Source organism: Bipolaris maydis (genome assembly GCF_028858645.1).
Source record: "Bipolaris maydis strain C4 unplaced genomic scaffold PSV08scaffold_2, whole genome shotgun sequence".
Classification (NCBI taxonomy): domain Eukaryota; kingdom Fungi; phylum Ascomycota; class Dothideomycetes; order Pleosporales; family Pleosporaceae; genus Bipolaris; species Bipolaris maydis.
In genome coordinates, this window is record NW_027093858.1 from 2279040 (window position 1) to 2301622 (window position 22583).

General features: G+C 52.1%; 9 protein-coding genes across 9 annotated transcripts; 5 read left to right on the forward strand and 4 right to left on the reverse strand.

The window, feature by feature from the left end:
• Positions 1–791: 791 nt before the first annotated feature.
• On the forward strand, positions 792–5734 carry PSV08DRAFT_407416 (TPR-like protein; the record flags this gene model as incomplete). Its single annotated transcript, XM_014228780.2, has 7 exons — positions 792–805; positions 1016–1193; positions 1251–2425; positions 2486–2741; positions 4190–4408; positions 4463–4848; positions 4908–5734. The coding sequence occupies 7 exons, from the start codon at positions 792–794 to the stop codon at positions 5434–5436; spliced, it is 2757 nt and encodes a 918-aa protein (XP_014084255.2). The 3' UTR covers positions 5437–5734.
• A 639-nt stretch (positions 5735–6373) lies between these two features.
• Positions 6374–7979, reverse strand: PSV08DRAFT_359210 (uncharacterized protein). Its single transcript, XM_014228777.2, has one exon. The coding sequence runs from the start codon at positions 7959–7961 to the stop codon at positions 6381–6383; it is 1581 nt and encodes a 526-aa protein (XP_014084252.1). The 5' UTR covers positions 7962–7979; the 3' UTR covers positions 6374–6380.
• Positions 7980–8668: 689 nt separating this feature from the next.
• On the reverse strand, positions 8669–10514 carry PSV08DRAFT_216224 (phosphatidic acid phosphatase type 2/haloperoxidase; the record flags this gene model as incomplete). Its single annotated transcript, XM_014228776.2, has 3 exons — positions 8669–8843; positions 8890–10199; positions 10252–10514. The coding sequence occupies 3 exons, from the start codon at positions 10512–10514 to the stop codon at positions 8767–8769; spliced, it is 1650 nt and encodes a 549-aa protein (XP_014084251.1). The 3' UTR covers positions 8669–8766.
• A 409-nt stretch (positions 10515–10923) lies between these two features.
• Positions 10924–12173, forward strand: PSV08DRAFT_25785 (P-loop containing nucleoside triphosphate hydrolase protein). The gene is made up of 3 exons (XM_014228775.2): positions 10924–11319; positions 11403–11606; positions 11659–12173. The coding sequence occupies exons 1-3, from the start codon at positions 11050–11052 to the stop codon at positions 12028–12030; spliced, it is 846 nt and encodes a 281-aa protein (XP_014084250.1). The 5' UTR covers positions 10924–11049; the 3' UTR covers positions 12031–12173.
• A 347-nt stretch (positions 12174–12520) lies between these two features.
• Positions 12521–12950, reverse strand: PSV08DRAFT_384596 (DASH complex subunit Dad1-domain-containing protein; the record flags this gene model as incomplete). Its single annotated transcript, XM_014228774.2, has 2 exons — positions 12822–12950; positions 12521–12730 (listed from the first exon to the last, which is right to left on the reverse strand). The coding sequence occupies exons 1-2, from the start codon at positions 12924–12926 to the stop codon at positions 12521–12523; spliced, it is 315 nt and encodes a 104-aa protein (XP_014084249.1). The 5' UTR covers positions 12927–12950.
• A 127-nt stretch (positions 12951–13077) lies between these two features.
• PSV08DRAFT_268218 (uncharacterized protein) lies at positions 13078–14612 on the forward strand. Its single transcript, XM_014228773.1, has 2 exons — positions 13078–13102; positions 13304–14612. Exon 2 carries the CDS (start codon positions 13312–13314, stop codon positions 14521–14523), a length of 1212 nt encoding a protein of 403 aa, XP_014084248.1. The 5' UTR covers positions 13078–13102; positions 13304–13311; the 3' UTR covers positions 14524–14612.
• A 266-nt stretch (positions 14613–14878) lies between these two features.
• On the forward strand, positions 14879–17434 carry PSV08DRAFT_195504 (uncharacterized protein). Its single transcript, XM_014228772.1, has 2 exons — positions 14879–14943; positions 14993–17434. Exons 1-2 carry the CDS (start codon positions 14907–14909, stop codon positions 17338–17340), a joined length of 2385 nt encoding a protein of 794 aa, XP_014084247.1. The 5' UTR covers positions 14879–14906; the 3' UTR covers positions 17341–17434.
• Positions 17435–17544: 110 nt separating this feature from the next.
• On the reverse strand, positions 17545–20063 carry PSV08DRAFT_359216 (uncharacterized protein; the record flags this gene model as incomplete). Its single annotated transcript, XM_014228771.1, has 2 exons — positions 19111–20063; positions 17545–19060 (listed from the first exon to the last, which is right to left on the reverse strand). The coding sequence occupies exons 1-2, from the start codon at positions 19866–19868 to the stop codon at positions 17545–17547; spliced, it is 2274 nt and encodes a 757-aa protein (XP_014084246.1). The 5' UTR covers positions 19869–20063.
• Positions 20064–20866: 803 nt separating this feature from the next.
• Positions 20867–22515, forward strand: PSV08DRAFT_25803 (uncharacterized protein). The gene is made up of 3 exons (XM_014228770.2): positions 20867–21388; positions 21439–21585; positions 21645–22515. The coding sequence occupies exons 1-3, from the start codon at positions 21271–21273 to the stop codon at positions 22427–22429; spliced, it is 1050 nt and encodes a 349-aa protein (XP_014084245.1). The 5' UTR covers positions 20867–21270; the 3' UTR covers positions 22430–22515.
• Positions 22516–22583: the final 68 nt, after the last annotated feature.

The following is a 22583-nucleotide window of genomic DNA, read 5'->3' on the forward strand; positions in this document are numbered from 1 at the left end:
GATGAGTCGTTCTTGCGATCGGAACAAAGTGGGGGTGACGTAACGGATTGCTAGCGCGGCATCTGTGAGCGCAACATGCTGGTGCACATGAGATAGCAATATTTTTAGTATAATGCTCAATGATTCTGGTGTTTAAATTAAGTGGAATTTGAAAATTCAGATAGAGTTTCTCAACTACGTTTTCCAAGCTTCTCACCTAAGAATCTAGAAATTACCTGTGAAGAACTTATCGACTGACTGCAATAGCCTATTACATCCATAGAGAATACAGTCATAAGTTCCTCAAGACGATGAAATCAATGTTGATCGCTAGATGTATATGTGCTGCACCTGAAATCATTCCATTACAACTGTGGTGGTTCACACTACGCCAGAGCCAAAGAAGGGACTTTGATGATATTGAACTGAATACGTGAAGCTCGTTACAAAAAATCATTTGGAACGTTTTGCAGCTTCTAACCAGTTGCCATCCAAGCGTCGAAATAGTGGTCATCCCTTATCAAATTGGGAGACGGACTGTTATTTGGAAAAAGATGAATATCATCTTGTAAGTGACAAGGAGAACTAACATTGTGTCGAAAACAAAAGGACCGATAGACTACGCGGTCAACCAAGAGGTCGGAATTGCACTGACTCAATACTGTTGCTGTCTCATACGATTGCTGATTGTTGAAAAGGGATAGGCGGTGAGGTTGCAGCCATGCCCATTTATGGTCCACTTGGCACGAGATGGTATACAGAATGACAAAACCCTATAACTTAGGGCCAACTTTAAATTCAACAGCCACGCTATGAACGAAGACGTGTCGAATGCAACGCAGAAGGGTTAAGCGACACGTAAATCCTGCTGCGCCTGACTCAATGTGGCTAGACTGACCTTGAGTGAGCTGGTAGTGCGGGGCGTACATTCAGCTCCAGACAGCCATTTGTCTAGTAAACACTGACTGACACATTAACACTGAAAAAAAGAGCCCATACAGGGTATTGTAACGTCAACTATAATGCACAATCCCAGCTCCTATCAATACGATCTTGGTTCGTATACTCGAAAGATCACCACATCCGCCCCGCACGCTCAGACATGGTTCGACCGGGGCTTTATCTGGAGCTATGCATTCAACCACGAGGAATCCGCCCGGTGTTTTGGGAGAGCAATCGAAGAGGACCCAGAGTGCGCCATGGCATATTGGGGTGTATGTATACAACCTGAACTTCACAATAGTGCACGGATTGACACCTGATTATGGTAGCTCGCTTTTGCTCTCGGGCCGAACTACAATAAACCTTGGGACTTATTCGATGAGAAAGAGCTCGAGACAACACTGGAGAAGATAAACGAGGCAAATGAAAAAGCTAAACAGTATACACACGGTAGGACAGGTCCAGAAAGAGCTTTGATCGACGCGATACAGGTACGCGTTCCCAAGGACCTGAACGAAGCCGCGTTCATTGCCTGTAACGAGGAGTACGCAAAAGCTATGGAAGACGTCTATAGGCAATTCCCTGAAGACATGGATATCACTTGCCTCTACGCCGATGCTCTCATGAATCTCTCAGCATGGAATCTATGGGATCTCAAGACGGGTGAAGCCACCCCTGGGTCACATGCACCCAAGGCAAAGGTCATACTGGAAAAGGCCCTACAGGACGTTAGCTCCCAGGAACACCCTGGTCTGCTCCATTTGTACATCCATCTGATGGAAATGTCAAAGACGCCAGAAGCAGCATTAGCCTGTGCAGATCATCTGAGAAGAGTTACCCCGGATGCCGGCCATCTGGTCCACATGCCAAGTCACATCTGGATCCTGGTTGGTGATTACGGGCGTGCCATTGACTCGAACGCAGATGCGTGCTTGGCAGACGAGAAGTACGTCGCCGAACATGGGACACAGAACTTCTACTCCTTTTACATGATGCATGACTATCATTCGCTTATATACGCGGCAATGTTTGCGGGGCAGTACAAGGTTGCAATGGATGCTGTCAATCGCATGGAAGCCTCGCTACCTGTGTCACTCCTGCGCATTGAGAGCCCACCCATGGCAGACTGGCTCGAGAACTTTTCGTCAGTACGCGTCCATGTGCTAGTGCGCTTTGGGCGATGGGCAGAACTGATTGCACTTCCAATGCCCGACGATACGAGTTTACATTGTGTTACAACGGCCATGATTCATTACGGCAAGGGAGTTGCTTATGCCGCTACTGGTGATATCGAGAGGGCACAGAAGGAACGTGCCGCCCTGATTGCAGCGGTAGAGCGGATACCGTCCTCCCGTATTTGCGGGGACTTTCCAAACAAATCGAATGTAGTGCTCAAGGTCGGGATAGCAATGCTAGACGGCGAGCTCGAGTATCGGAAGGGTAATTTTGAAGAGGCCTTCAAGCATCTTGAAACAGCTATTGACCGGGATGATGGGCTTACCTAGTAGGAATTCCACCTCGTTGATGAGCTGTGAGTGAGTATACTGACAAAGGGACCCTTTAGTGCTGAGCCGTGGCCCTGGATGCAGCCGACCAGACATGCGTACGCCGCCTTGCTCATGGAGCAGGGCCGAATAGAAGATGCAGCAGGAGCATACAGGGCTGATCTAGGGTTTGACGACACGCTGCCTAGAGCGAGGCAGCATCCGAATAACGTTTGGGCATTACACGGCTACCATGAGTGTCTGCTGAAGCTGGGAAGGGTCGAGGAAGCAGGGATCGTAGGGCAGCAATTGCGGATCGCGCTTGCTGTAGCGGATGTAACTATCGACGCCAGCTGCTACTGTCGGCAGGGTGGGAGGGCATAGTAGGCGAGTGGGTACATTGATGGCTAGAGTAGGACCGGGCGCGACTATCACCAACAATGGCGTCTCTGGTTCTGTTTCCACTTGGGTGCTCACACCCTGATGATGGTTGAGGGCGATCTCCCAGCATCGTGGGGACATTCCTATGTGGTATAGGCGGGAATGCCTTGAATCGATTCATGGTTCGCAGAGAGCTTGGCTTGATTTGCATGGTCGGATGGCGCACCCCCCCGATTGCATTGTGCAATCGGATGACCGCGTATGTGGCTGTGATGGTTCCCCTTTTGCTTGATTTGCTAATTGCGTATAACAGGCGGCTTGGGTGTGCGTTGGAAGCTGGGTGCGATGGCATGCAGAGGCAAAGGGGCGACGCGCAGGACGACGTGCCGTGTATCTGGACCAGCCACGGATGAGAGGGGGTCGGCTGTTGTTGAGCCGCGCTGACTCGTCCAATCACGACGATCTGTCACCCCGGCACTTGGATAGGCGTTTCACGATCTGATGCTAACCAAGAGCAGAAGGTCGCCGACTCCGTCCGCAACTGCATCCTTGCACTCCCTGCTCCCACGTTGTCCGCCGTCACCGTGCTTGATCTCGCTTAGCAGAAACCACAGGATATGTCATCCCAACACAGCATCTCGCAACCATCCATCTTTACCCGGCAGTTCCTGCACGAATGTGGGCCCCTCACCCATCCTGCGCTCCACGAGAGCCCTCTCCACCAAGCCACTCGCCTTGACAGCCCTGCAACTCAGGCCAGCCGGTGGATCCAAAAGGCCCCAGGCATCCATCGCGGCCCCCGGAACGTAGTCTCCGACTCTCAATGTGACAGCGGCAGTTGAATCATTAAGCCGTTAGGTGCCCAGCTGATTAAGGCTTCTCTTTGTATGCACTGTCATGGGTCTGGATCCTCACAAATTGCGCTTCTCAACTCATCTGTGATCCTTCGCCTTATTCGGCCTAGGGACCATGATTGCTGAGGCTGGCTAGCTGCTAGCATGGCGAGATTGCTCTAACTCGATATCCCCTCGTCTCTCTTTGGAGGGATGAGAGTTGGGATCAGCGTTGGCTGAGCTGTGCAAGTTATGGTTTGAACGCGGGTGGGCACTCTCCCTCCCGTGTCAAGAATAGCGCCGTGGGCCGCGCCTCTCCCTGGCCACCCATTCATTGAGACCTGCCGAAACGGACTGTTTGACTCATTACGATGGATACCCAATGCTCTGGCACCACAATATATGGAGCATAACTACTCCAAATTCTGCTGCGACTTGGGTCTGAACCAGATTTCCCCGACATTGCGCCATCACCATGGAATCACTACACGAGAACAGGGGGCCGGTGCTGCAAGCGGTATGTAGAATCTATGACTACAGACTCCAGATTCACAGAACTGACGGTAGCAGGTGTGCTCCACATTCGTTTCTCTTGCCTTTGTAGCCACTCTTCTAAGGGTCTATACACGAACTCGCATCGTCAAGGCCTTCGGCGCTGATGACTGGTGGATGATGGCTGCACTTCTTTTTCATGTCATGTTTGCAACGTGCGCAATAGGCGGTATTCATTATGGCACTGGACGCCATATGAGCACACTTACGAACGAGCAACAGTTCAAAGCTCTTCGGGTAACGCCCTCGAACTTGTAACTTCGCCGGCGCAAAGGCTAACAGTAGTTGTAGTATTGGTGGCTATGCTATATCGCCTACTGCTGGGCAATGATCACGTCCAAAGTTTCCATCGGTCTCTTCCTTCTGCGCGTCACTGTCCAAAATCTCCACAAATGGATCATCTACATCGCCATGGCCCTCACAATGCTCACTGGATTGGTTTTCTTCTTCGTCACACTACTGCAATGCACCCCAATCTCCTTCTTTTGGGACAGACAAATCAAGGGCGGCTACTGCGTCAATGTGGACATCATTATTGGCCTGACATTCTTGTACAGCGCCATCTCAGTTATTAGCGACTTTACCTTTGCCATCTTGCCCTTTTTCCTCATCTGGTCACTGAACATGTCCACCAAGACGAAGGCCATGTTGATTCCAGTCCTGGGGATGGCTTGCGTGTGAGTAGAACCCACTTCCCTGTCTTTGGTTCTACAGTTGCTGACCCATGGCCCCTCAGTGCAAGTGTAGCAGTTGTCGTCCGCATGGCCTACGTCATGGACTTTAAAGATCCAGACTTCTTGTGGGCTACAGTGGATATTGCCATTTGGTCCGATATCGAGCAAGGACTAGCCATTACCGCCGGTTCCCTTGCCACTCTGCGTCCCCTCTGGCGAGAAATCGCGACAACGCTTAACCTATCATCAGCTTTCAGCCCCTCTACGCCATCCGGTATGCGCACACCACAATGGAACGGCGACCCGACTTCGAGCCAGTCCCGCAAGAAACCCTCCATCTACAGCATGACGAAATCTCTCTTCCAGACCGAAAAGGGGGGTCCGTCAAAGGAGCTCGACGAAGACTACGGCATGGGCAACCTTGCGCCCATACGGCTACGAGATGATCTCTCTGCTGAGAACGAGAAGACGGACAAAGGGTTCTCCACATGGCGGATAAAGGGCGGAGGAAGCAAAATTTCAGACGAGGAGTGCCGCATAGGTGAAATCACACGGGAGACGTACATTGAGCAGGAGCGCGCAAACCGATGAGATGTCTGGTTCCTTCGCGAAAAAAAAAAACAAAGTCCAAAGATACGACCAAAAAAAAGCCAACAAAACAAACCGGATTAATTTAATTTGATGCCAGCGACGAAAGCGACATATAGATTTGAAGCAGACACACTTCTGCGAAAAAACCGTCTCGTTCTTTTGACGGGATGCAAAAATAGTTAATACTACATACAATAGAAAGCCAATAATCTCAACTATCAAAACAGACAAACATTTCAATCCAGTGACTTTTGCAAAGAAATGTCTAGGTCGAATTTGTCGTGGCAATAATCTCTCCCACCTGACCGACTGACAGCTCCATACTACTACACCCCATAGCCCTAAAAGCCCTCAAGCTCAAGGCCCGTCGCCGCGGCGGCAGCTCCCGAAACAAAAAGTCTGCTAAGAAGGGAAAAAAAGGAAGCAACCGCCACCAAACCCCAAAAAAACTTCCCGAAAGAAGCAGGATAGGGCAGAAAGAAACAGCGCCAAACAGGAACCAAAAAAAACCAGGGTCTAGGCTAGGACCCTTGGATTCATTTTTCCCCCCTTAGTTCCAAATTTTTCCACAAAGAAATAAGTTCCGCTCCGCGGAACGGCATATTTGGCCCCGACTACTTTTACTTGAACCTCACTCTTGCTGAATAAGAATTTTGGGGACCCATTTTTGCCACATGTGAAGCGAGAAGCGAGAAGCCAGGGGGGAAAAGGAAGCTTCGTCTGTGGTTACACGAAGGAACGATTTTTTTTAGCGTTGACACACAGACGACGGCAAAGAATGCCGAGTCCGATTCCCAAGTGTGCAACAAATGCCAAAGAAAAAGAAAAGAAAAAGGGTTAGAACAAAAATCGGAGGGGTGGGAAGCTACAAGAATACGAGGATAGAAACTATTTGTTTTTGGTTGGAAGAGGGGGAGATGGAAAGAAAAAGAAAAAGAGCGGGATCAACGGACATTACCCGTTTTCGCGCGTAAGAAGTCTTCGACTTGTTGATCAGACGGCTCGACAGGACTATGGGTAGTAGTTTCCGTCGCTTCTGTCGCTACTGATGATGAAGAGGAGGAGGAGGTTGAGGTCGGCGATTCAGGAGGGCTAGCACTATCCTGTGCCGGCGTACAACTAGTAGAGCTAGCGTCATGGACGGGGAGTGTTAGTCGTGCACCATTTCGAGGCGATGAGTCCGAAGGTGACGACGGCGCCGGGCACCCCCTAGATGCCGCTGCTCCACTAATGCTGTCAGCTGCAGTCTCCATATCTGCTCCACCACACTGCGGATCCTGTCCGCTTTCTGCGGTGCTATTATTTCTGCTGTGTTGTTGAGAATGCGGCTGCGGATTGCTAGTTCGTTGGTTCGACGGCGTCAGATCACCGTGGAAGGGTCTCGATTTGTTCTCTGCAGCCTCCTTGTCCACTTTCCATATGCCGGCTTTGGGGTCAATCGTAAAACCCTGTGGGTCACACTGGACCAACTCCTCAAATATAGGGTCCTTGTCTACTCGCTTGAAGAAGACGGGGGTAAATGTCTCGCCTTTTGCTTGCTCGTCCTTACGCATTTGTCTTTGACCATTTTCAACTTCGCTCTTCGCCTTGACAACGCCCCTCATATCACCTCTGCGTAATGCGGAGATGACGTGTTGCCATGCCTTTCTCGACTCCCATGGATCTTGCTCGGACAGGTCAGGGACGTCCATGGGCTGTTGCTTGATGCTGCGTACGTCACAGGTTTCGATTTCTGTGCCGCTACGTGCATCCTTGACGGTAAAAGTGCTGTTCCATGTGCCTTCAAGGATGTAGATGATATCAGAAGGGTTATCCTTGTGGAAGAAGCGCGCATGAAAACTATTCTTTTGTCCAAACCCGAGCAGTGATTTGCCTTCAAAGTGTATATGCGATATGTATCCATTGGAGCAGATGAGCGAGTAATCGCCGTAGAGTTCGGGGTGCGGAACGCCACTAAGGAGACCTTTGACTTTGATGCTGGGCAAAGGAAGTAGATAGTCTTCGTCGTATTTATCAACATGGACTAATGCGTAGCCCTTCTGCTTGATAGCCACGTTCCCGTTGAAAGTGATTTCCTGCTCAGTGAAACCTTCGGCGCGAATACCGACATGGTTATTCCACAAATAGCATGCAGTGACTGGCGGGTGATGTCCGACCTGCTCAGACACCAACCTCGTTTCGCCCAGGTCTTCCATGTTCCAGCCCCCCATGAAAATTTCTCCAAGAAAGGCATTCAAAGGTTTCTTAACGCCGTCCTCTTCCCTTCGTCCTCCATACTGTTGGCCGCGTAGTGAACAAAGAAAGTTCTTCAATACGAGCAATGCCCGCTTTTCTGGGTTTTCCTCAGTTGCCGGTGCAGCCCAAAGATACGGGTGATCTGCCCAATACTGTGGTATCTCCACGGTTGAGTTGTCTGCGAGTACGAATGGCGGTGCAGTAATATTTGACAAATCTCCCGAAATGGTCGCAATGGACGCCAAAAATTCCTTCAGGCCAGACCTATTGTGGGTGATATCGTTTGACATGTTCAGGTGTTTACAATTGGATTGCTACCGGTTATTGTGATATCACAGTAATTAGACCTGCCAGTGGTACGTAGTTATGCTGACGGTAAGCTGGGCTGTGGCGGTGCCAAGTCATGACGTCAATGTATACTAGTGTAGACGGGTTCAGGCGGCCTGGCGGTGCAGCAATGATTCGGGCGCACAATCGAGATTTCGTGGCGGTTGATCGCACAGACTGACGCGGTCGCATGCGTCAGTCAGGTTTCTCTGCATCTGCAGTACTGCTTGGAGCGAAGTTTGCCGGCTGTGCCCTCTTATGATCCTTCTTTGCCCCTGCCACTCTTGTTCCACTCGGCTGTACTGCTCTCATATCAACTATACCTCGGCTGGGTCTTGTGTAGATTCCTCGGCGCATACGTGGAGTGGTGTCATATGACAATGTAACTCTTGATAAACGTCTATGCTCATCTCATCCGATGGTTTGATCCGAGACGGATTCTGATTTTGTTTCACCGGAGTTGAGTTGAATGATAATTGTTGATGATGATTATTGTAGTCGAGGTGATAGTTTCTTTGGCCTGTCGTCGAACATTATGTAGTTAATTGGTTGGAAGGGGGGGGGCGTGTAATTGTTCGCCAAGATTACCTCATAAACGGCTATCGCCTACCGCATTTGAACGAGCCCGATACGCCACCCCAAGCTACCAAAACATTTCCCGAGACAACATTTAACGATAAGTGTATTAAGTGCATCCATCTAGGAGCAGTGAAATATGCTAGAAATATGTTTACAAAAGTGTAAAACGAAACTTAAAATCCTGGTCAATTACGCTTTGTTGCCCATACCCAATCCCAAAAACTCAAATAATATAGGGTTTCCTGCAACAGCTATATACGCAATACCTAAAATGCGTTAGCGTGTGCTTGCAAGAAATCATGGTTGACATACCAGTATAGACGATCAGCTTTGTTACAACTTCGACGTCGTAGCGAACTCGTGGCTTCGTAAGCATCATGAAAATCTCGCGCTTCTCATTCTCCTCTTCAGATGGCTCGTGTACGGTTTTGCAGATACCGCTTGCAGTATCTGTATCACTCTCTGGTGGTGTCAATGTATTGGTATCGGGCAGTTGCACCTTACCCGTGCCCATCATCTGTTCGTACGAATGGACGCGAGATGCCATTGGCGTTGGCAGCAGACGTGCACCAAGGAGGGGGTCCGATTTCTCTGCATTGGGTGTGTCGGGCATCGCTGGGCTTGGTACCCATGCCGAATTCTCTGGAACAGCACCGTCTATCGAGTTTACGCTTTCACGGCGCCTGCGGTTGCGATACGCAAGCGTCTCATATGCATCTGCAGCGGATTGAGGGCCAACCGAGACGGATCGCTTGCGTGGTTGAGCGAGATTCTTCAACATGTGCGGCAGCTCAGATGCAGGCGGAATGACATTATCGTCATCTGCAAAAGGTTTAATCGAACTGTACTTGGACGCATTCAGGAAGAATGCGCGAGGCATGTTCCAGCGAGCCTGTTCAAGCAGACGGAAGATTGGAGGTAGTATGGTGAACAGGGCAGGCTTCATGGTTGCTCTCCAGACAAAGATGACAACGACGCCCAAGAGGATTCGAATGGTTGCTTTGAGCAAGCCCATCTCGTGCAAGTCGAAGGGGACCGAGGAGGGATATGCGTCTTGCAGGGCATAGCCCGTTTGGGCATAGTGCCAGGCACCAAGGTTTATGCCGATAACGACGCCAGCGAATGAGACGCTATCGTCGTAGCAGGGGCAGTCGTCGGCGGGCTCCGGATGGACGCGGACGAGAACACAGACTACCAATGTCGCGATGAAAATGTGCAGTGTGCTGCCACTAAAGACCCACGAGTCCATCCAGTCGCCGTAGACGAGCTGGAAGGTGGTGATGAGGGCCCCCATAACACTACCTACTATGACGTCGAGGAATCCGTGCATGCCGCAGTAGAGGCGGCCGGCTATGATGGACAGTGCGTAAAAGTAGAAAAGGGCCTGGAGGCCCATCTTGAGGTTAGCGTTGTCCTGCTGGGCCGACTGGCGCAACGTGTAGATGGCATAAAAAGCCACGGAGACGGCATTGGCAGAGTGCGACGAGGGGAAGCCGTATTCGAGCGCAGCCGAGCCTGACATGGAGATACGGGCGAGAGGAGGTGAGAGGGGGCGGGGGAGGCAGAGCAGGTCCTTGAGGAAGCCGGTGCTGTAGACACCCGCGGCAAGCATGAAGACAGTCCTGTGCACGTCAGCCATTGCAGCGCAGTCAAGGACAGCAGCGCACGACATACGCTCGGCCGACACTGGTGTAGCCACACCAGAACTGGATGGGCAGGAAGACCATGAAGAAGGTGTGGGTGCCGAGGTTTGCGGTATAGGCAAAGTAGGAGTCGAGGAAGGGCGAGCGCAGCTTATCCTGCAGTAAGGCCAGCCACGGCGTCTCCCAGCGCACAATGGGGATGAGGCGGTTGCGCAGGGCATTGCGCCATTTGGGAAGCTGCTGGGCGTAGTGGTCGTGGCCCTTGTTGCCGGCGTCCAGCTTGGGTTTTGTCATGGCTGGCGGCGGCGGCGCCTCATGTTGCGGAGGCATGGCGGCAGCGGGGAAGAGGAGGAGGAGACGAAGGAGTCGGGCGCGCCAGTCGCTTGTGCATGTCCAGGCGATTGATGCTGGGCGGGGGCGGTTTTGTCGTCGTGGTGGTGCGTACTTGCAGCCGGCGTGGTCGTGGCCGTGGTCGTGGTGGTGACAGTGAGTGGTCGGGTTGGTGGTGGTAGGGCTGTGCGCCCGCCGTCTGCCAGGCCACGGAACGAGCGACGAGGACAGGCGGGCGTTGACACTCGGCGCTAGCTTAGCGAGCCGCTGGCGCTGTAGCGCGGTTGCCATATGCGACCGAGTGCTGCCAACAGTCAACATGCGCCTCTCTTAAGCCCCGACCACTCGCTCCCCACACGCTCTCCCGCTCCAGCTCTGCTCTGCTTTGTTCTGTGTGTCTTCATTCATACCCTCTCCCTGCTCACCATCCCGTGCAGCACCAGCCCGCCCACCACCACCATCTCGCCAGAGATACCACCACATACGCCCCATACGCACAATGGCCGCCACCTCGCAAAACTACGACTACCTGCGGCGCAAGCAGAGCACAAAGTCGCCCGTCTCATCAATGGGCCCTGTCCGCGGCCATGCACGCACCCCCAGTGAGCGCAACAGCAATGGCACCGTCAGTTCATACGGCACTACCAACACGCGCGACACAGCAATCACCGAGCCACCCGCCTACTCGAAAAAGCTCGTTGTTGTCGGCGATGGCGGCTGTGGAAAGACGTGCTTGCTCATCAGCTACAGCTCCGGCAACTTTCCAGAGGTACGTCCGCCTGCAACGCTGCCAGCAGCAACAGCAACACAAAGATCATCATCATCATCATCACAGAGACTAATGCGCCCCAGAAATACGTGCCCACCGTCTTCGAAAACTACATCACCCACACGCCCCATCCGCCCTCGGGCAAGATGGTCGAGCTGGCCCTATGGGACACGGCCGGCCAGGAGGAGTACGACCGATTGCGCCCTCTCTCCTACCCAGAGACAGATGTCATCTTTGTCTGCTTTGCAATTGATTGCCCGAATTCGCTAGAAAACGTCATGGACAAGGTAAGAGAGCTAGCTGAGCCAGCACATCCATGCATGCACTGACACGACTCAGTGGTACCCCGAGGTTCTCCACTTCTGCCCAACCACACCGCTCATGTTGCTTGGCCTCAAATCCGACCTGCGCAACAAAAAGAACTGCATCGAGCTCCTCAAGACACAAGGCCTGACGCCCGTCACCTCGGACCAGGGCCGTGCCGTGGCCGAGAAAATGGGCGCCGTCTACATGGAGTGCAGCAGTAAAGAACAAGACGGTGTCGAGGAAATCTTCGACATGGCCGTCACCATGGCCGTTGGCGACGAGCACAAGGAGCAACAAGACCGCCGCCTCGGCACTGCAAACTCAACATCAAGAGGAAACACAACGACGCCCCTCCCCGCTGGTGGTGGCAAGAAGAAGAAGCGCAGCGGCTGCACCGTCTTGTAATCTCCATTTGACGACGCTGGACGATACGATCAATATGTTTTAATGACCACACGCTGCCCGCCCTCCCTTACTGTCCTGACATGTCTCTTCCTTCCAACACATCCTGGTTGAGTCTTTTCATGTACATGTTTTGGGGGCGTTTTTGGTTTTTCTTTGGCACGACAATGGACATAGCGAGTCCAAACGCCAACAATATCATTTCCCTTTTTCTTGTATCTGTATTCGGTATTTAGTATGAGCGCATAGCGAACCTGCTTTCTTGGCTTTGCCTGCGCCCAGGGAGTAAATGAAGCGCAGTCTTTTTTTTGAACCATGCTCGATTTCCAGCCCTATGACAAGCATTTTACTAGTGGTGACTTGCTCAGGGGTATCATTGCATCATCTTCCCGTAACGCCTTGTTCAGGTTTAAATGAACCATTTACCGTGCGCAACACTGCGCGGCGTCTTGCCGTATCCTCGTTATATTATCAACAGGGGTCCTCTGCTCTTTCATTTCCTCTCATCGGGCACCTCTGTCTCGCCTTCATGCTCAGTGGCCCCCTCTTGCGTGCTCTCCTGCTGTTCGTTGGGGTCCTTGGCCATGACATTCTCAAAGTGACTCCACAGCGACTCGACGGGCGCGAATTCGTTGCCCACCGACGTGATTTCTTCGAGCGAGCGGTTGAGTTTGTTGATATTTTGCAAGACGACTTCTAGGCTCTGCGACCATGGTTAGCACGCAAGCGCTAGATTGTTGCAGCGACATTGGCGGGCCACAATGTCGGTGTGCAGGCCGTAACATTGGACGCACTTGAGCAATCTCCGTCACCAGCATCTCGCGCTGCTGCTCGAAATATGTCTTTGGTGTCGCTCCCTCCTGGCCATTCGTAGATCCTGCAAAGTACGGTGGTGCCATGATGCTGCTGCCGCTGTGTTGATATGTCAAAGGCGAGCCTGTCGCGTCCGCCTCCGGTGTTGCGGGGACCTTGCCCTTGTCACGCTAGCTAAGCGAGGCTGCTGAAAAGTCGAGCTTTACCTTTAACTCTTTCCTTTCTCCTCACGACTTTCACCATGAAACCTCACAAGTGACAGGTAAGCAAAATCTTTTTTTTTCGCTCCTTGCTTTTTGCGCCTTACATGATGAATACCCAATAATCTGTCAATCCCCTGACTCCCACAAGATGGGACCATGGTGATTCAATATTGTATTCACACTCTGATCCTCTAGCCAACTCAGCGTCTCACCTCACCGCTACATTGACCTATATGAAACTAACCTTTGCCTCGCTTCAGATCACACAATGGCGCAAGCGCCAGCACCCAACCCAATCAAGGAACCATTTCCCATCTCCCTCGTCGGCGGTCGCTACCTCCTCTTCGATGTGGACGTCATTGCGCACTGCCGTCGCGCGCACAACATCTGCGGACTCTTGGTGGGCACGATCCCGAACCTCAGCCAGCAGAACGTTTTTCTGGGCGTACCGCTGGAACTTATGCCGGAAGAGGCTCGGGTACTCGTCGATAAAGGCGCTGCGTATATCGTGGATGATGCGCAGTTTCATGAAGAAAACTTTGCGAAGATGAGCAGAGAGGACAGACTCAGGTACATGGCTGAGATGGATAAGAGAGGAGAAGAAGTAGCCAAGGAACAGAGGGAGGCTGCAGAGAGGAGGAAGGAAAGGGCCCTGCGCGATAAGGGTTTAAAGACAGACAACGCCAGTCTTGCTGCAAGCCCGGTGTCTGAACAAACGCTCAAAGTGGATGACTCAAGTCTTTCAGGCTCCCGTCTGGGCTTCATCATGAAAGGATCGAGCTTCTCCGACTCATACATGCCAGTGGAACTCGCCAGGGTCGACCCAAGCCCTAGTACTACCAGCAGTTCCAGTCCTGTTAGTTCAGAACCCAGCACTTCTGATCTTGCGCATTCTGGTCTTGGGTTCATCATGAAGGGCTCAAGCTTCTCAGAGTCATGGGTACAAGTCAAACCACCAAAAATTGACTCTCCTGCGCCTGTAACTGTGTCTGTAACTGCCTCAGTTCCCGCACCTGAAGAGTCTCTCTTTGAACCAGTGTCTGTTCCTACTGAACCTGAACCTTCTACCAAGAGCAACACTGTGAAAGGTGTTGCAGGTCAGAAGCACTTCGTTACGCCTACAACCTCATATCCACCGCTGGCGACTCCTGCCAAGGAGACTGCGGCCCCTCCCCCAAAGGTACCGGACAGTTACCCATTGTTCCGGTACCTGCACTCTAAAGGCTACTATCACATGCCTGGCCTGCGCTTTGGTTGCCATTACAACGTGTATCCTGGCGACCCACTTCGCTACCACAGTCACTTTGCTGCGACTGGTCTAGGCTGGGACCAGAAGTTTGAGCTTCTGGACGTGGTTGGTGGCGGGCGCCTCGGTACAGGAACGAAGAAGGCCTACATGATTGGCGGCGAGGATCCGGAGATAGACGCAAACGAGAAGGAGCCTGTCAGGGCCTTTTCCGTCGAGTGGGCGGCCCTCTAGATGGCATCGCCGAGGATTAGACCGATGAGGATTATGATTTTACGAATGCAATGCTAGATTAGAAGAAAAATAAATTCCATTTCAACGTACGCTGCAGCAGCTCTTCAGACTCTCAAATTAGTTGTGAATATGCCCTGAGTCTTCAATGGTAACAGGCCCATGTGCGATACTTCCTGTTATGCATTCTGCTTGGGTAGTATTGAGCTCACAGGCCAAGTACAAAGTATCGAGATAAAAAACATGCCGCGGCCTAAGGTTCTTTGCAGATGCGATCCACCAATAAGGCGAGTGCAATTTGACCCCGCTAATCGACCCCACGCGAGCGGTTTGCCAAAAGTTCGTGACAATGCATGCCATCCCATGCGCCACGCCACAACAGCGCCATGGCTTTGCATGACTTGTTGGGCCAGCTGCCAGCTGGTAAGTGATTTGAATTCGATTCTGATATCTATTATTGACTTTGGCATAGAGGTACTCCTCATCTGGCACGATCATCGGCTTCCTATTTTGCTCTCAGCGCTCGTAGTAGCGACAATTGCGCGCCTCATTATTTACTCACGCGACCGAAGGGAAAAGCTGCCGACATCGCCTGTGCCTCAGTCGCCCATAGAAAAGCAAAAAGTTGAGCTCAAGCCTGAGTGGCTCCCAGAATACACCACGACCCTCAGTTCTCCAGACCTCAATGTTGATAACCATGCCGAGGATGACACAGGCGCTGTGGTTGCGGCCACAAAATCAAAAAAGGGACCCAAGATGGTCAAGGGTAGGAAAATACCAAAGAAGAGTGTGGCGCCAGCTCTAGACTTCGATCACAAAACGGACAAGATACAGCCCCTGGTCTTCTTCCAGTCGCTTTCTGGTACAACCGAGCGCTATGCTGCACAATTCGCAAAGACAATCACAGAGTGGACGACTGGCTGCGATCAGGCCTCTTCTTTCCTCGAGCCTCAGACCCATGACCTTTCGTACATTGAACACGATGACTATTTTGTTACCCCACCAAAGACCAACGCCAACGTCAAGTACTTCTACATCATCCTCATGCCCACGTACAACATCGATACTGTCCTGGATATATTTATTGAGAGTCTTCAAGAAACACACAATGACTTCCGTATCGATACAGCACCATTGAGTGGGTTGCTTGGATATTCCGTTTTTGGATTTGGAGACAAGGAGGGATGGCCAACAGAAGAGGAAGGCTTTTGTAGTCAAGCTAGGGAGGTTGACAAGTGGATGGCGAGGTTGACTGGAAGAAAGCGAGCATATCCTCTCGGAATGGGTGATGTTAAAAATGATGCAGAAAAGCGTTTGGAAGAATGGAGAGTTGGGGTTCAGGACGCGCTGGTCGAGCTTGCTGAAGGACGAGGGCTTGGCGAGGGTGTGCCAGGTAGTGGTGATCCTGCTGAGAGTGAAGAGGAAGATGTGGATGATGCTGAGGACGGAAACGGTCAATCCTCACGAGTTGACGACGTCGAAGACTTGGGCTCCATGGTCAACTCTTCGTCATCGCCGATACCCATTGACTTCACAACCTATAAGAAATCTGCGCCTAAACCCAAGTCCGCTCCTGCTCCAAAGGAGATGGTCCCAACTACTTCTCCCACTCATGCTGCTCTCACAAAGCAAGGATATAGTATCATTGGCTCACATTCCGGTGTCAAGATCTGCCGATGGACCAAGTCTGCATTACGCGGTCGGGGATCTTGCTACAAGTACTCCTTCTATGGTATCGCCTCACACTTGTGTATGGAAGCAACCCCATCTCTGTCTTGCTCCAACAAATGCGTCTTCTGCTGGCGTCACGGCACAAACCCCGTCGGCACCACCTGGCGCTGGGTCACAGACGCCCCCGATATGATCTTTGACGGCATCACAGCAGCACACTACAAGAAAATCAAAATGATGAAGGGCGTTCCTGGTGTAAGAGCTGAACGCTTCAGCGAAGCAATGCGAATCCGGCACTGCGCCCTAAGTCTCGTCGGCGAACCCATCTTCTACCCGCACATCAACCAACTCCTAGAAATCATGCACAAGAACCGCATCTCCACATTCCTAGTCTGCAACGCACAGCACCCGGCCCAACTCGCCTCGCTCATCCCCGTAACCCAACTATACGTCTCCATCGACGCCTCCAACAAAGACAGCCTCCGCAAGATTGACCGTCCCCTCCACCGTGACTTCTGGGAACGCTTCTGCGCTTGTCTCGATATCCTGCGCAACCGCCGCTTCGAACAACGCACCGTGTTCCGTCTCACGCTTGTAAAAGGCTTCAACATGGCCGAGGAAGTACGCGGCTACGCCGATCTCGTCGAGCGCGCGCTGCCTGGATTTGTCGAGGTAAAAGGTGTGACGTACTGTGGTACATCTGCCGCTGGCTCCGCAGGACTCACCATGCAAAACGTGCCTTTTTACGAGGAAGTGGCGGAGTTTGTGACTGAGCTGGAGAAGGAATTGAATAGTCGGGGGCTGCAATATGGTATTGGGGCTGAACATGCGCATTCGTGCTGTGTCCTTTTGGCGGATCGCACGCGCTTTATGAGGGATGGGCGGTGGGCTACTCGAATTGATTTTGAGCGCTTTTTTGACTTGAACGAGGGGAAGGTGCAGGGCACGCGTATGGAGGACGGCAAGGTCGTGGGGTGGCGACCAGAAGACTATGTTGGTGACGAGACGCCTGAATGGGCGCTTTGGGGCAATGGTGGATTTGACCCTAGGGATGCGAGAGTGTATAGGAAGGGTAAGGGGCCGAAGGCGGAGGTGGAGAAGAGTGAAGGACAGGAGGTACAGACGAAGAAGGCGGCTTTGGAGTTTTAGATCGGATAGGTAAGGTGGGAGAGAGAGACTTATATTTAAAAGCGTGGAACCAAAAAAATAAAACACCTGATATCTTGTCATCTATCGAAGAGCAACTCTGAGCTATCATGAAAACCAAAAACATCTACGTCTTAGTAAGGAAAATACATCGGAAATCTAAACCGTACGGATATCATAATACACCATTCATAAAAGCCCACACCATCACGCCCGCTCAAAAAGCAACGGCTCCTTCTCATCCGCACTTGACCTCTCCTCCCCCTGACCTTTCCCCCTCCATTTCTTCAACCCCGCATACGTGCCCCCCTTGACAATCTCCTTGGTCTCGCCCACTGTACCAAAACAACAATGCTCCACCTTGCCCAGCGGCCCCTCCTTTGGATCATCCTCAAGCAGCACACCAAACCGTAGCTTGGTCTTTGTCAAATCCTTGGGAAACGGGTCACCGCCCAGACACGCGCCTACACTCAAGTGATCCAGCGTGGGGTTCCGCGTAGTAACCATGATACGCGAGAAGAGGACGTCGGACGCGACACCGTTTCTATACAAAGACCACGCGCCGACAAGTACGAAGGCGAAGGTAATGGCGATGACGATTGCGTAGCCGATCCAGAGGGACTGCATGTAGTAGACGTATACCATCATTGTGCGGGATTTCTCGCAGGGCGCGTTTTGGGTTTCGGCAGCGACGAGATCGGGGTCGGTGAGCAGCGTGATAATCATGTCTTCGAAGAGGTCCTGCATTTCGGTTTTGAGATTGACGAGCGGATACGATGAGCTGCTGTTCGCAAGGCGGGTTTCAGAGAGATCAGTGTAGGTGATTAGGACGTCGTTTTTTTCGATTTTGCCACGGAGGAAGCGGCGGAGGAGCATGCCGAGCGTGTGGTAGGTACTTGTTACTTTGTATTTTCCTACATCATCGCTGGGCCGGATGAAGTTTTGTGCGGGAGAGGCGGTCCAGTCATTTTGCTTGTCATCCCATTGGACAGTGGTGTCGACAACAGGGGCAAGGAAGTCGCGCTGCTTGCGTGTGGCATTTTGTCGGGGGGTATAGTCCATTTCAAAAGTATAGTTGGTATAGTGCATGACGCATTTAAACATTCTTGGTTCGTGGACGGTTTTCCATGTCTCGTAAAATGGCGAATCGGGTGCGTATGGCTGGTAGGTATTGATTGCGTAGCCTATCCAGAGATTGGGTTCACTCTGGATGACACCCAACATATCACCTTCACTTCTTGGATCTTGGTAATGATAATCACCTTGATCTACATCTGCATAGTAGGTAAGGTTTCCTTTCGGCGCAAGTATGTCCATGGAAAAGGGTGCCTTGGCTTTGTCGGCATCGTTGAGATCGTCGCATTTATATCCTGGACCCAAGAAGTTGATTGAATAAGTGCAGTTCCAGCTTTCGCCACAAAACGACATGGCCGCGTTCTCGCGGGACTGCGGCTTCTGCGTGTAGACGCTACTAAAGACCAGACGCCGAGCGGTTTTGGAAGGCTGGTCATAATAATCAAACCAACCTGGCTGCTGAGCCTTGATATCTGTTGTATTGAAAAAACTCAGAGATTTCTTGTAAAAAGACTTTTGGTCTCGAAAATTGTAATCTGCCTCCTGGGCGAAGTTGAGGTTCGCCACCGAACACGTTCCATTCTCATGCAAGGTACTAAGCTGAGAGGTAAGTGACGCTGGAGAAAGAACAGAGGCCAGAGGTATCAACCTTTTCGTACAGGTCAGCAAGGTCAGCTTCTTAATGACCACTTGACTTACCACGTGCAAGCTGCCATCAATGTGGCAAGCTTGCCGTTGCGGGTCATTTCCCAGTTCATGAAAAACTGCGTGGGATCCTCTGTTGCTGAAAACAGGCCATCGATGCCCTTGATTGTCATGGCTTTCCGCCGAAAGGTATACCAGATGCGTTGACGATTGCACATGATGACGCACCCCGCGAGCGTACTCTTGACAAAGAAGGCTAGTGCTGTGCCGTACCTGACCATCTTCAACTGAGCTGTAGCCGGTTTTCCGTCAAGATATGAATAGAACAAATGGTGGCCCACTGCTGCAGCAAAACCGGCTAGAAAAAGTAATATTATCAGTGCAGGAGTGGTCCAGTATATGTGCCATTGGGCTAATTCGCCCGATCTCCGGTCGAGTATAGCCTGGGTATCGGCATCTCTCGACGTGCTGTTGTATAGCGCGCGATTTATTGTATACGACGACTCTCCCTTTGACTGTAAAGAGGGCCCCAAGCTAGAATTTCGCTCATGAACGGGTGCATACTGATCATTGCTCTGTCCAAACCCAAACACCGACCGGGGATGTAGCCCTGTTCGCATGCCTTCATCCGATTCGTGGGGTGGGGAGCGCCCACGGGAGCCATACGTGTCGTTGTCGTCGAGGGATGATCTGGATAGGTGGGCAAGCTCGATGGGGTCGTTATTTGCATGGAAAGGATCGTAGGGCTCGGGCCGGGTCTGTGGGGATACATCGCGCGACGAGTCGCTGGACGAGGGTTCTATAGAGGTCATGGTAACGTGGTTCCTCGGGTCCTTGGGCTATGGTGGGCGGGGCTTGTATCATAAACTATGTGACGAAGCTAGAGTGTCGAGCGACAAGTTGCACATGCATTATGATGCGCTCGCACAGCATTCTCCAGCTGAAGGGGCAGCGAATGCGTAAGGGCCGATTTCGTTTTTTGTAGAACCTGGGGAAGAAAATTCCATGGCAGTCGACGCTGTGCGCGAAGACGAGTGCTGCCTCTTTATGCGCGGCGTTGTCTGGCTGTGGTGCTGCCAGTGGACAAAGGTCAGGGCGTAGCGGATGACGGGCCAATGCTCGGTCATTGGTAGGCGATCATACACTAATCATCACTGCGCCCTGGGTGGCTGACAGCTGCATCTATTCAGAGAGCTGAAAGGCAGCCTGCTCATATTTAGCGTGCAACTGTGCCACACTCGTTTCAGCCATCGTTGTTGTTCGCTGCATTCTCGTCGACGCGTATTTTCGTGGACATGATGCTTGTTTTCACCGCCAAGTGCCACGACGGGACAACCTATTCCCCACCAAGGTCATCAAACATGATAGGATGAGACGTTTCAGCCGAGATTGTGTGTGTGTCTGGAGGGCAACACTGGGAGTGCACTGTTTGATAATCGACTCTGGGTCCACGAGAGGCTGCCTTCTTTCCCCGATGTCTGGTCCCAACCAGGTGGTACTACTGCAGTACCACGACTCTACTACGCCCGGGATAAGCAGCCAACGGACTGGCGGATACTGACACGCGTCGACGTTGAACAGTGTATGCTTACCGTGTATGTGGGTATGGAAGGCAATCGAAAGTGGTGCGGGGCACGGGCAGGGCACGACACCACGCGAAAGCATCGCGTCCTTCCTCAGACCCACACGCCGTAAACCCGGGAGGCTTACAAATGCACGTCGAGTATCTCCCTCACCGTTGCACGGCCAGACATGTGCAGGTAGTCCACATGTCCGAGTCATCTCCGCCTTGACACCGGCCTGGCCCTGATGTCTTTCGATTTCCCCTCACTCGCTGGGGCCGGCGGTTTCCAAGCCTCAGTACAACACGGCAGAAGCAACCAATTCGGGTCTTGGAGATTCTTGATCGGCCAAATCGCCACTTGTTTCCTACGCTAAGCACCCATGATACCCGCACTCTACAAGGTTGTCCCAGTTGTGACGTTAGATTGAGTTAGCAGCCATCCTGTTGTTGCGTCACTATCGGATCTTCGAGGACCCCACTCCCACATGGCAAGCCTTGTACATATATGAGACGAGGAACCGGCATGGCGGGGAACAGCATCAAGCTGCTGGTGTCCCCCAAAAGTCCTAGCATAGCTCACATACGGCAAAAGTTTCTACCGTTCAATCATAGTCTGCACATTCCTGAATAATCTCTTGCCCACAATCAACATGGCACCATCAACCACCAAGGCATGGACTGTCCAAGGAAAGGACGGCTTCGAGTCTCTCAAGTTTAACGAGCAGGCCAAGGTACCCGAGATTGGCGACAAAGATGTCCTCGTCAAGAGTACGTAGTATGAGCAATTGGATTTTGCAACAACGCTAACCATGCAATAGTCCATGCCGCGTCTCTCAACTACCGTGATCTCATCATCCCCAAGGGCAAATACCCCTTCCCTATGAAGGACAACATTGTCCCCGGCTCAGACGGTGCTGGTACTGTCGAAGCTGTTGGCAAGCACGTCACACGCTTCCAGCCCGGAGGTATGTATAGATTACGCCAAAGCCGTGCCGCTCAGACCGAGAAACTAACACTCGCATAGACAAGGTAGTCACTCTCTTCAACCAGGGCCACATCGCTGGCTCTCTCGACGCGCAATCCCTCGCTACCGGTCTTGGTGGCGCCCTAGACGGTACTCTGCGTGAGCACGCCGTCTTCGACGAGGCAGGCCTCGTCAAGGCACCCTCCAACCTCAACATGCTCGAAGCCTCTACCCTATCCTGCGCAGCTCTCACAGCCTGGAACGCCCTCTACGGCCTCGAGTCGCGCGCCCTCAAGCCCGGCGACACAGTCCTCACTCAGGGCACCGGCGGCGTCAGCATCTTCGCTCTGCAATTCGCAAAGGCAGCCGGCGCAAGCGTCATTGCTACCACCAGTTCCGCCAGCAAGGCCGACCTTCTCAAGAAGTATGGCGCAGACCACATCATCAACTACAAGGAGACGCCAAACTGGGGCGAGGAAGCCGCAAAGCTGACCCCCGGTGGTGCGGGTGTCCAGCACGTAGTCGAAGTTGGTGGCCCAACCACAATGGCACAGTCGCTCAAGGCCATTGCCATTGACGGTGTTATCTCTATCATTGGCTTCATTGGCGGCGGCGGAAAGGACCAGCCTACGTTCCTTGACTGCTTGAACAACATTTGCACCGTCCGCGGTCTCCTCGTCGGCTCACGACTGCAAATGGAGGATATGTGCCGTGCCATTGAGGCGAATGACATTCACCCTATCCTCGATGAGAAGGTGTTTGAGCTCAAGGATCTTAAGGATGCATACCAGTACATGTGGGACCAGAAGCATTTTGGCAAGCTCACTGTCAAGGTTGCTGCGTAGAATATAGGTAATCAGCTGCACACGCGTGGGGCAATGTATGTATATATGCCTCTAATGAATAAAATAATTTAGCCGTTCAAGCAATGCTTTCATTTCCATGTGGATTGCTATACTGAGTGGGTTGAGTTATACTCAACTATGCAATCTCTCCGAT